Here is an 11,983-nt window from a genome sequence, read left to right as displayed (position 1 = left end):
AAAAAAAAAAAAAAACACACACACACACAATATTCTCTGTTCTCTTAAACCCTAACCAAACCGAACCAAAGTGAAAAGGTTTGGTTATGTTTAAATCTTCAAACCCACATGGTTAGCAGTTTTGACAATTTTATCGGTTTAATTTGGTTAAATTAAACGGTTCTCTGGAGAACATAAACATTTTTTCTTCTAAACCTTTTATTAGTTTTGGAATTAGGCAAAACTAACCAAAAAATAATAATATTATTAACTAAGTATTTTAACCATAAACCTATAAAATTCCTCATATAAACTATAGTATATCATTTTAATTTAATAATATTATTTTTTTCTTATAAATAATCTTAATATATATAGAAACGCATAGTAGCAAATTAAAATATATATATTAATATATGTATTTTTTCTCAGGGTCAAAATATATATTGAGTAATAAAATAAATTTTATGGAAAAGAATATGTTGAGTACTATGATACAGTATTTGTATTCTCTGATATGAGAAGAAATATTATATTTTAGTGTATGTTTGTTTTTCTTTATAAATTTTATGATAATTGTAGTTGAAATGAAGTAGATAGATAACATATTATAGATCTATCACTGAATACTTTTGTCTATAATCCTACTGTCAATTTCTAATATTTGTAAACCTATTTTGTATTGTCAAATCTAATTACAGTGTTGTTGATTAGTAATCTGATTAGCAGTAGGCAAAACCCGTCAACCTTGACAAAAAGAAATCCAAACTTTTTAGATGGTAATTTTCCTAAAATCCAGTTGACTTGTTGTCTAGTCTCTTACCCATCACTAAATCCAGTTGACTTGTTGTCTAGTCTCTTTTACTCATCACTCCATGTAGTGTATAAGAACATAATGTATACTCTTAAGAAACTCTAAGAAAACAAAATGAACACTAACTTAAGCAAAATAACTAGGCTGTTTGGGAGCTATATAGAGCAAACCTTTTTGTTCCTCTCCATCACTTTTGTCAACATATAAGCAATATAGGTCTTGGATTGGGGGAATAAAATAAAGAGATCAAAAATGGAGGAAGAACTAGTAAGAGCTATTAAGATAATAGTATTTGGAGTAATCTCATGGGGTTTGGCCTTTGTTCTCACCCGGAGAATCTTCTCAAGCTACTCCTTCAACTTCAGCAACCGTCTTCTCTCCACGGCTCACGCCACAATCGCTGTCACATTAGCAACACTCTCTGTTCAAGATTGGTCTTGCCCTGTTTGTCCCCGAGCATCTAAGCCATCGCTCAAACAGGTTCCTTCTTAACCACGTAATCAATTCTCTCTTGACTCTTTTTGCAAATTTAATTTGTAACCAAGCTGAGATGGAAAACCACAAGCAGATGGACGTGATGGCGTTTTCATTGTCATATATGATCTACGATCTCATATGTTGTCAGTTCGATAAAGTGATCAGCATTGATAACGCGGTTCATCATTTTGTTAGCATTCTTGGTTTTATAGCTGGACTTGCCTACCAAAAGGTATTATTATCATCATTATTATGTGTTTCTCTAATTTAATGGTTACACTAAGATATATGAGATCTTGGGTTATTAAATGTTCGTACCATTTCTTGTTTCGAAGTCTGGATCTGAGATCATTGCTACACTGTGGATAGCAGAGATATCGAGTCCTTTCTTCCACCTTAGGGAGATTCTCAAAGAGATTGGATACAGAGACACCAGCCTCAATCTAGCCGCCGATGTGAGTATATCAATATAAAAATTCCTAAAATCCAAAAAAATATATATAAATTTACAAAGTATTTAATCAACTTATTTTTTGAAAGCTCTCAAGACAAAAACATGTTAATTTTTCAATTTGTAGTTGACTAAACAAAAAGATTGTATTCTTTTAGAAATTTAAATACATCTAGATGTAATCATGTGGAGAAGATGGAGAGCTATCATGGACTTATCTCTCCCTTTCTTATTGAGTTTTACAATCCAAGTTTCACACAACATAAGCTTCAACTACTACTTTGATGATCTCCAAACTCTTCCTTAATCTCCAAGTAAATATTTTTGCAGCACCTAAAACTCAATCTTCATAACACAAACAATCTCCCCCTTCATGATTGAGTTTTAGAACCAAAACACATATTTAATGGTCAGATGAAAATGTCATTCTTTGTTTTAAAATCGCATCACTTTGTTGTATTATGTCATCTCCCCCTTTTTAACTTTGTGTGTCTCTCAAGCACAATATAATAGCAGCAAAGAACTGAACATCAAAAACCATCTTCTTCTCCCCCTGCTTGTGAGCATACACAAGGTAATAACATCTTCACAGGTTAACACACTCAATCCTTTCCAGTATTAAAGAACTCTTTTAACAACTCTTACTTATCTGTCTTGAAACAGTGAATAACCAGAGTAGTAAAACAACCCAGAAAATTATGAAACGTGGTTGATAAATCAACAACATTCATAGGAAGCCATAGGAAGAAACAGATCACAATTTGCAGTTATGGTTTTAAAGATATGGCAAGATTCCTATGACAGATCCAAAGTGAGACAATCCTGTGAGCATCCAACTTCCGAAGGTATTTTCTATCAAACTATAATGAACCCAACAAAGTTCTCTATATCACTGAAAAGATCTCGCTCTCAAGATTCCAGAACACCTTTCAGACGTAAGATCCGAAATTTGTAGCCAAAGAAAACGAAGAAGAAATAACCACGTCATGAAGATCATGAACCAACAAATTTTTCTCTGTCTCACTGAATTTTACTTTCTTTTATTTTTATTTTTATTTTCTGGGCTTTGACTTTGATAATGCATACCATATATTCTCTTCTTATTTCTTCTCCCCCATTGATGTAGTCCTCTCTAATAACCAGCAGAAACAAACATTGGATCTGATTTTGAAAGATTTCCTTTAAATCCAAGACCATATCGATCAGTTTTGCCAATGTTCAGAATATGATCCAACTGTTTTGTGCCATTATTAAGCATTCTCAAATTCTTTTGAGTTTCTTTAAGTTGTATTCTAACTTGTAATGCTTCTTCTTCTTTCTCTACTGCATATTTTTGTATTTCAGCAACCTTAGCCTCTGACTTGAGTTTCTCCCTTGTCAACACTGAATTCTCCTCAGCTAGTTTAAGCCATTTATTATACAACATTGTGTAGTTGACACTCTCTACCTTGTTGCAATCTTTAGTTGCAGGTTCTGTTGTAGTTGTAGGTTCAGTAACAGTTTCAGTCTTAGCTGTAGTCTCTGCTGCAGTTGCATTATTTGTAGCAATGACAGTTGCAGTCTCTATTGCAATTGTATTCTTTGATGCAGAATTAGGATTTTCTACACATTCACGTTCTGTTGTAGTTTCAGAGTCAGTTTCAGGTTTCTTATTTTGCTTGAGAATGATTCCAATGATTCCTTCTCTTTTCTTAACATTTTGTAGATTGCTCCAGGTTTCTGTCATATGACGTGAACTCTCATCATCAATAATCTGATGTTCCTTCCTCTTACATACTTGATGCCATCTCATACAGATCAGATTTCTTTACCCATATTTGATTACGAAATCCATTCCACAAAAATTTTTCTTGATGTTTGAGTCTACTTACTCTTTCTTTGAATCTGTAGCAATATGCTTTTATGTGCCCATTCTTCCCACAAAAATAACAACCAATATGTTTAGTTGTATTACTACCAGATTTGTATTGATTTGGTAGAGAAACACCTTCAGCTACAAACTTGATCTGTCCTGTTTGAAATCCTTCTTTTCCAGTATATCCCAAACCTCTGTTAGATTTTCTTGTTCTAGTAGAGATTATCTGCTTGTCCTTCATTAATGTTACACTTTCTTGATTGATTTTCTTTGTATCCCTCAATTCAATCTGCAGTGACTTAATAAGTGCATCAAGACGACGCTTCTCTTTTAATAAGGTCTGATTTTCCTTTCCAATCTTAATCAGTGTTTCACGCACCTCCTTGTAACATTCTGTAAGTTCATCTACTTGTTCCCCTTCAGATTCTGATTCTGAAACTTCCTCTCCTTCAGCAAATGTAGCGACTCCCAAGAATGCACCAAGCTTATTTAGTTCTATTCCATTATCATTATCTTCCTTTGAATCATCTTCAACTCTCAGTTTAGACTTTTCTTTTCTAAGTATCCGATCATTACCACATTCTAGCTGAGTATGTCCAATACCTTTGCACATAAAAAATTTAATTTCTCTTCTTTTGATTGTAGGACAATTATTCTTATAGTGTTAATATCCTCTGCACTCATGACATTGCATGTATGTCTTCTTGACAGCTTCACCTTTCTCTGGATTATTTTTGATCAAGCTGAACCTCCTCTGACCTAGTTCTTGTTCTGCTTCTTTCAACACTCAACTAAATTTTTGGGCCAACAAACCAATCGAATCTTCTTCTTCTACTTCGTGATTCTCTCTTCCAAGAGCAAAAATGTCTCGTTTATTCTCACCTTCCAGTTCCATCTCATGAGCTTGAAGCATACCAACAACTTCTCCAAAACTAAGATTTTCCGTGTTATGAGACACACTCAAAGCAGTCTTGTACGCCATGAACCTTGTAGGCAGACATCTTAGAAATTTTTTCACCAATTTCTTGTCTTTATATTTTTTCCCAAGAGTCAATGCTTCCTGAGCTAAAGAACTTATCTTGGAACTAAAATCAGATATTGACTCATAGCTTTCCATCTTTAGATTTTCAAATCTTGAAGCTAACATGTCTTTCCTTAAAATTTTCACCTTAGTGGTTCCTTCAAAGTGAGTTTGCAAGATATCACATGCTTCTTTTGCTGTTTCACATCCGTGAATCAGTTCAAACTGGTTTCTTCCAACATTATTGTGAATAGCGGAGAGTGCTCTGGCGTTATATTTTGATTTCTTCAATTCGTCGTTAGTCCAGTCCTTCTCTGGCTTAGCAACTTCCACTCCTAATTCATCCTTGATTTTTGGTTCTTCCCACTTTTCCAATATGGCTTTCCAAGCATATACATCAATGCCTCCTATAACCGCCTTCATCTTTGATTTCCAAAAACCATAGTTTCCATCACCTAATATTACTCTTGAACCGAACTCAAGTCCATGATAGCTCTCCATCTTCTCCACAGGATCTCACCTGTATGTAATCTCACAAGTGCCGCTCTGATACCAATTGAAAACGCAAGAGCTATTGATATGTATGGAAACTGAGACACAAAACTGAGTCACAAACTAAGACAGGGGTTCTTCAAAATAAAACTTCTTTATTAGACAATTTGTTTNTAACCGAACTCAAGTCAATGATAGCTCTCCATCTTCTCCACAGGATCTCACCTGTATGTAATCTCACAAGTGCCGCTCTGATACCAATTGAAAACGCAAGAGCTATTGATATGTATGGAAACTGAGACACAAAACTGAGTCACAAACTAAGACAGGGGTTCTTCAAAATAAAACTTCTTTATTAGACAATTTGTTTAGTAAACTTACAAGTTTCACTCAATCAATTATCTAATCTCTCATGTTCATGGATCTATACACAATCCAAGAACCTCTCAAGACAAACCCCTTAGTCCTCTTAAGCGTTATGCTTTCCTACAAGAAACCACATAACCTTAATGTCTAAGAATTCTATTGCTCTTTTTGTGCTAACCTCTACAAAGGCTTAGCCCCCTATTTATACACAATAGGTCGTGGCCATACAAGCTTAAATTCCTATTCTAATCCTAATAGGAATTGCCAAATCTCTTTGCAATTTTCTTTTTCTTTTATTGAATAGGAAAGTCTTCTTCATGTTTCATTTTCTACTAAAAAGGAATATCTTCATGCTGCTAGACTTTTCTCCAAGCTTCTACTCTTCATAACCTTCCTGGTTTGAATATTAATTGCCTTAGCTGATTTCTTTATTTCAATTGAACTATTTCTTGTTGTACTCTGAACTATTGCATCGACTGCATCAACATCTTCATCTTCATCTTTGCCTTTCATAATTGTTTTTTTCTTTCTCTTTTTATTTTGTTGTAAAACTCAGTTAAGAATACATAAACAACTTCTACACCATCTAAAAATATTAAATAAACTAGTTCAAATTGTGGGGGGTCATTTTTTTTCTTTAGTTATTATTCATAAGAAAATCTACACATATTTTATTGAATAACTTAGTATTTTTGTCACTTAATTAAAACGTTTATAGTGGTCTTATTTGTTTATGGTTTAATTTCATTCAATTAATTAGCAATTGGCATTGAAGATTTCTTAGTCAAGGTCCTCCTGTAAAACCCAAACCTACTTTAGATTGTCTTTTGTTTGTTTTAGCAATATATTGTATTAAAATAAAAGTTAAAATGTATTTTATTTTGTATAAACCTGCTAAAAAACTAAGCACCGACCTGTTTTACGTTAACTGATGATAGGGTATGTTTTGCCTCTATATTCACATTGGCGAGAATTGTGTGCGGGCCATTTCTCGTCTACGTCAGTCTATCAGCTGATAATCCCATCTTCATCAAGGTATTTCATATCTTTCCCAACTGCCAACAAACTGTTTTTAATTATTTTCGTCTACAATATATATTTTTTTTAAAACAAAATTTATCAAAAACAAAATCAATATAACTTTATATCTTTAGATGACTAACACAAGTACACAACTTGTGTATTAATTTCATCGATTTCTCCCTTTTTTCTAACACAACTAAGTATGTCATAATTGTAATGTGAATATTGTTTTCTTTTTTTTTACAGGCAATGGGATCAGGATTACAACTCGTGAGCATATTTTGGTTCTATAAAATTTTCGGGATGATGAGATATAAACTTTTTAAGAAGCCAAAGTCAAACAAAAAGTCTACTTAGTTAGAGATATACTTAATCTGATTTAATCCATTTATTTTTGTTTTTTTTTTCTTAAATATTGATAGTCATTTACATATTTTATAAAAAATGTATTAAAAAAAAAGAAAGAAATATATGTGTCAATAAGATCCAATTTGTATGTGTAGGCATTTTAACCGAACCGTACAAACCAAACTCATAAAGCAAACCAAAGTTTACATACAATTTCGTTTGAGTTAAGCTTTTTTTAACCAGAACTGTTTGGTTCAGTTTGGTTTGGTAAGCTATTTCAACCCGAATGAAACTGAATCAAACCAATAACCCAATTAAAAATGTCTTCTTCTAGTATGTTTAGGTTCGATGTAAAATGTTCAACATGAAGTAAAATACACCAATTATAATGAATAAAGGTTCAATAAGACTACATAAGCCCTATGATTCACACCATTGATCTGATTTCATCAGTTCGTTTAAGAGAGCAATATTAATGGAGACGTTGTTGTTATGAGGAAGTGTTGGAAGGACCAGCTCCGTAAACTTAAACTTAAGGTCACGTTCGTTCAACAGTAGGACCATCTTTTCTAATGTCTTTGCGTTTTTAAGCACAAGTTCCACGAATGAAGTCACGTGCTTTAACTCTACATGCCAAAGGTTCTTGTACCAGAAGACTCCATCTTTTGATTTCCAGCATTGATCCGGATTCAAGCCTTGCATAGTTAGGTAGTCGTCAAGGCACTTCGTCTGCTCAAAAAAGAGAAAAACACAAAAATGGGTATATATATCTGAACTCGATGATAGTGGTTCGTTAGAAGAGAGGCCAGGCAGGAAAATAAAAGAGAACGTTGACGGTAATTATACCGGTATGGTGTTGCAGTCCCATGCGCGTAAGATGAGCTTCTTTAAACAAGGTGAGTTTTGTAACAGCCTTTCTATACCAAAAATAACATACTGAAAGATCCCTGTCTCGAGAGCCAAATATTTGACCTTCAACATCAGAAAAGGAACACCACAAAGCTACGCAACAGATAAAATCTAACAGAAACACACAAAAAGATCGATATTCAATGCCCAAATGAAACGCATATATATAGATTTAAACATTCCTAAACCTAAATCAAAAAGTGGTGCAACCAATTGATTGATTAGGGGAGCTCGAAAGATACCTGAAGAAAGTTTCCTCCCAATGTAAGTTTCTCCGCGTTCTGTAACTTTTCAAGCATCTTTAGCACCATTACTTGAAGAAACTCAGCATCCACCGTTCTTTCCACGTGGTTGAAGCCAATTTCCATTTTCGCTTCGGTTAAAGAAGAGACATCAACTAAAGTACACGGTAACAGAGAGTTTGTCAATGTGAGACTATGGAGATGTGGTGCCAGGATCTGCGTTGGCCCGGGGACCCAAATGTTGCGTCTTATTTTTAATGTTGTCAGACGCAATGATTCTCTGAGATCAAGAACCGTCAGTTTATCACAAAAATACAATGGTAAGCTTTCAAGAACTGGACAACCAGATAGAATCTTCGCAATGGATTCGTCAGACATTTTACAACAACCCAAGTACAACTTATTCAGTGATGTCCAGAGCACAGAGTATTTGGGAGTTAAATCAGTGAAGGATAGCTTAAAGGTGAGTTGCTTGACAGAGGAATTGATGAAGAAGAAATCAGGAATAGGAAAGTTGCCACAGTGGTCGAATTCCAAGGAAAGATTCTCCACGTTACGGGAGATGGCGAACTTGATCCACTTGTCTACGTGGAGTTTGCTGCTGGTACGGTTGTGGAAGTTCATGATCTTTGGAGCAGTGTGGTAATTACTTAGGGTTTTGTATATGGCATCATCATCACGTTCACGTATGTAATCAACGAAGTAGAGAGAAGGTATATCGCACCATACATGCCTCCATCGTTTTGATAGAAGAGAAGTTCTGATGGCGAATTTGGTTGGAATAAAGGTGAGGATATGTTGTAGGATCACATCAGGTAAAGAGCTGATTACGTCTTCTACTGCTCCTTCTGCTCCTTCTTCTCCTCCTTCTCCTCTTAAAGCGGCGGTCCAGCTCTTGCCGGCCATCTTAATTTATGAACTATTTGCGATTTTCCTAAAGTTTGTTTTTTTTTTTGTTAGGACAGCAAAAGGCCAAAGGGTGTGTTGTTATGAAATAGCTTTCTCCATGTTACTTAAATACTGTAGGTATCTTCTCTTCTCTTCTAAAGTTCTTCTCTTCTAATTCTGCCACGGTGGCAGTGCCACCTAAGCAACATTATTTTTAACTTTAAAATAAACTTTAAATATTTATTTAGTCCATATTTATGTTACCTATAAGTAATAGAGAGTTTAAATAAATAAAAAATTAATTATGTAAAATAAATGAAATATTAAAATGAAAAGACAATACTATAAATTCTCTATTAGTGATATCATATAATTTAACTTTCCTTTTAAACTGACCATAATTTAAAATTTCAAATGTGTTAATGAGTTTTATAATTGAAGTAAATTTTCAATTCATGATAGAATAAAACAAAATTTATGTGTATTTATAATATTTTAAACAAAAAAATTGAAAGTGAATCTATATCTAAAAAGTTAGCTTTCCTCTTTTCTCATTCTGCCACCTAAACAACATTATTTTTTTAACTTTAAATAAATCTAAAATATTCATTTAATCCATATTTATGTTACCTATAGTTAATAGAGATTTTAAATAAATAAAAAAATTAATTATGTAAAATAAATAAAATGTTAAAATAAGAAAACAATACTATAAATTAATTATTAGTGATGATAATATAATTTAAATTTTCTTTTAAACTAACCATAATTTATAATTCAAATGTGTTAGTGAGTTAGAACGGAAGTAAATTTTAAATTCATGGTAGAATAAAACAAAATCTATGTAATTGTATTTATAATATTTTAAACAAAAAAAAAATTGAAAGTGAATCTATATCTATATAGTTAGCTTTCCTCTCTTCTCATTCTGCCACCTAAGCAACCTTATTTTCTTAACTGTAGAATAAACTTGAAATATTCATTTAGTCCATATTTATGTTACCTATAATAGCTTAAATAAAAATGATAATTATGTAAAATAAATGAAATGTTAAAATAAGAAAACAATACTATAGATTCTTTATTAGTGATAATAATATAATTTAACTTTTCTTTTAAACTGACCACAATTTAAAATTTCAAAATGTGTTAATGAGTTTTAGAATGGAATTAAATTTTACATTCGTGGTAGAATAAAACAAAATTTATGTAAATGTATTTATAATATTTTAAACAAAAAAATTGAATGTGAATTGGTCGAGAATTCTTTTATGGTACGCTGTATTTACTTCGATGGATAAAGATGTTATAACGATCTACACAATTAAAGCATAATTACTCATGGACCAACTTTTGGACCATGTTTTGGTAGTTTTTAAATAAAAATGTTAGTAATCAATAATTATTCATATACACTACTTAAAATAAAATTCTCTAACCTTTCAAATTAAGTCGGATATGCGCGGATCATTTAAGACCCGATTAGTTTACCCAATTATCTCTTCAAATATATTTATTATGTATTAAATCAACCATCATCTTGCCTAAATCTTAATCGGTTAGAATATTTAATTAAGGAAAATATATACATCATAATTAAATAAGGAAAACGTTTAAATACATAATAAATCAAATCTAAATTTCTGATTCTTTATTAATATTTTAGGAAAAAACGAAAAAACAAGAAAAGGAAATTACATCTAATATTTGTGCATATTTTTCCTCATAGTTATAGGAACAAATAAATAAATCCAGTTTAATTTTGAAAAACAATTTAAAATAAAAATTAAATTACTTTAAAAGATATTTTAAAATAGTAAATTATTCATTATAGCCTTAATAATATAAAATTAACTAATATATAAGATATGTGAAATTAATACAAATCAATTCAAATTTATTCTAATGGATATATAAAATATATCTAAAATCAACTTATCTATATATACATTTTTGGATACATTTATGAAATAAATCCTGAAGTTCATACCTATTTTACAAGCATGCCATTGACATTAATTATTAATTTATTTTACATTCAATTAATTAATATTAAGTTTCTATTTTTGAAAACAAGATTTCTCATCCTAAATAAATTTCCAAAACAATCGGACTCACTTTCTTTAACATTAAGTGTTAAGTTTATAATTAATTTAATTAATACTAAGTTTCCAATTTTATAAAACAATATTTTCTCCATACACAATTTTCCTAAACAATCGGCTTAATAAATAAACAAATTAATTTTTGATCTTGGAGGAGGATACGTGGCCGAGATTTTTGATCTCAGTGCATTGATCTCAACGTATTTAAAACTAATATTTACTTTCACGGGTTTCGAGTTTTTGTGGATTTAAAATCTTTGAACATGTTGTCTGACCTATATAGCATGGCGGGTTTGGACTATAGAACCAACACTAAAACTATTAGTTTATCTCATATATACTATAGATTTGTAATCATAGTTTTGAAAATTAACTTAGTATATGAACTACAAAATATTACACATACTATAACATATTCTTAATATTCCAAAAAAAAAATAATACACATAAAAATATACACTAACATACTATATAGGCATAAACCTCTGTTTAATTCTAAAGAACCAAACAAATCTAGAATTTTATATTCTATCTAATAACAAATTTAATATAATTAAGTTATAAACTTTATAAAACGTAACAACAAGAAAAAAAATTCTAAACAAAGTTCTAAATTAATTAGACAAAAGTTAATTAATTAAGAATTTGAAAACTAAATAAATTAAAAATTATTATTTAAAATACAATAATTTATAATTTAGTTCCGCGGTGTACCGTGGGTGAAATCCTAGTTTGTAAATACTCTTTAAAACACAAGATATGAAAGAAATATCTTAAAAAAGATCTTATGTAACTAATATATTTTGTAATCATAAAAAAAAAGATATATTTAAGAAAATAAACTTTTTCGTGGACTACTTTTGTTGTTTACGAAAAAATTATAAAAAAAAATCTTTTTTAAAAAACATGAAAGAAGCAAATAAATTTCAATTTATATTTGTATTTTTAAATAGTAATTACCCTAAAATAAGTTTTTAAAACTCTAAAATTCAATAATTACAATTGGTTGACTA

General features: G+C 31.1%; 1 protein-coding gene and 1 pseudogene across 1 annotated transcript; one reads left to right on the top strand and one right to left on the bottom strand.

Moving 5' to 3' along the window:
• Nucleotides 994–6,835, top strand: LOC104742197 (transmembrane protein 136-like). Its single transcript, XM_010463167.2, has 5 exons — nt 994–1,273; nt 1,362–1,502; nt 1,606–1,725; nt 6,395–6,490; nt 6,725–6,835. Exons 1-5 carry the CDS (start codon nt 1,046–1,048, stop codon nt 6,833–6,835), a joined length of 696 nt encoding a protein of 231 aa, XP_010461469.1. The 5' UTR covers nt 994–1,045.
• Nucleotides 7,247–8,883, bottom strand: LOC104743885 (annotated as a pseudogene).

Source organism: Camelina sativa, chromosome 14 (genome assembly GCF_000633955.1).
Source record: "Camelina sativa cultivar DH55 chromosome 14, Cs, whole genome shotgun sequence".
In the NCBI taxonomy this organism is placed as follows: domain Eukaryota; kingdom Viridiplantae; phylum Streptophyta; class Magnoliopsida; order Brassicales; family Brassicaceae; genus Camelina; species Camelina sativa.
Note: the sequence above shows the minus strand (reverse complement) of the source record. Positions and strands in the feature narration are given on the sequence as shown.

Excerpts from the sequence above, each read along its gene's own strand:
- LOC104742197 (XM_010463167.2), top strand. The coding sequence starts at position 1,046 with ATGGAGGAAGAACTAGTAAGAGCTATTAAGATAATAGTATTTGGAGTA. Across the intron at positions 1,274-1,361 it reads CTAAGCCATCGCTCAAACAG|ATGGACGTGATGGCGTTTTC; the intron begins GTTCCTTCTTAA and ends AACCACAAGCAG. Across the intron at positions 6,491-6,724 it reads ATAATCCCATCTTCATCAAG|GCAATGGGATCAGGATTACA; the intron begins GTATTTCATATC and ends TTTTTTTTACAG.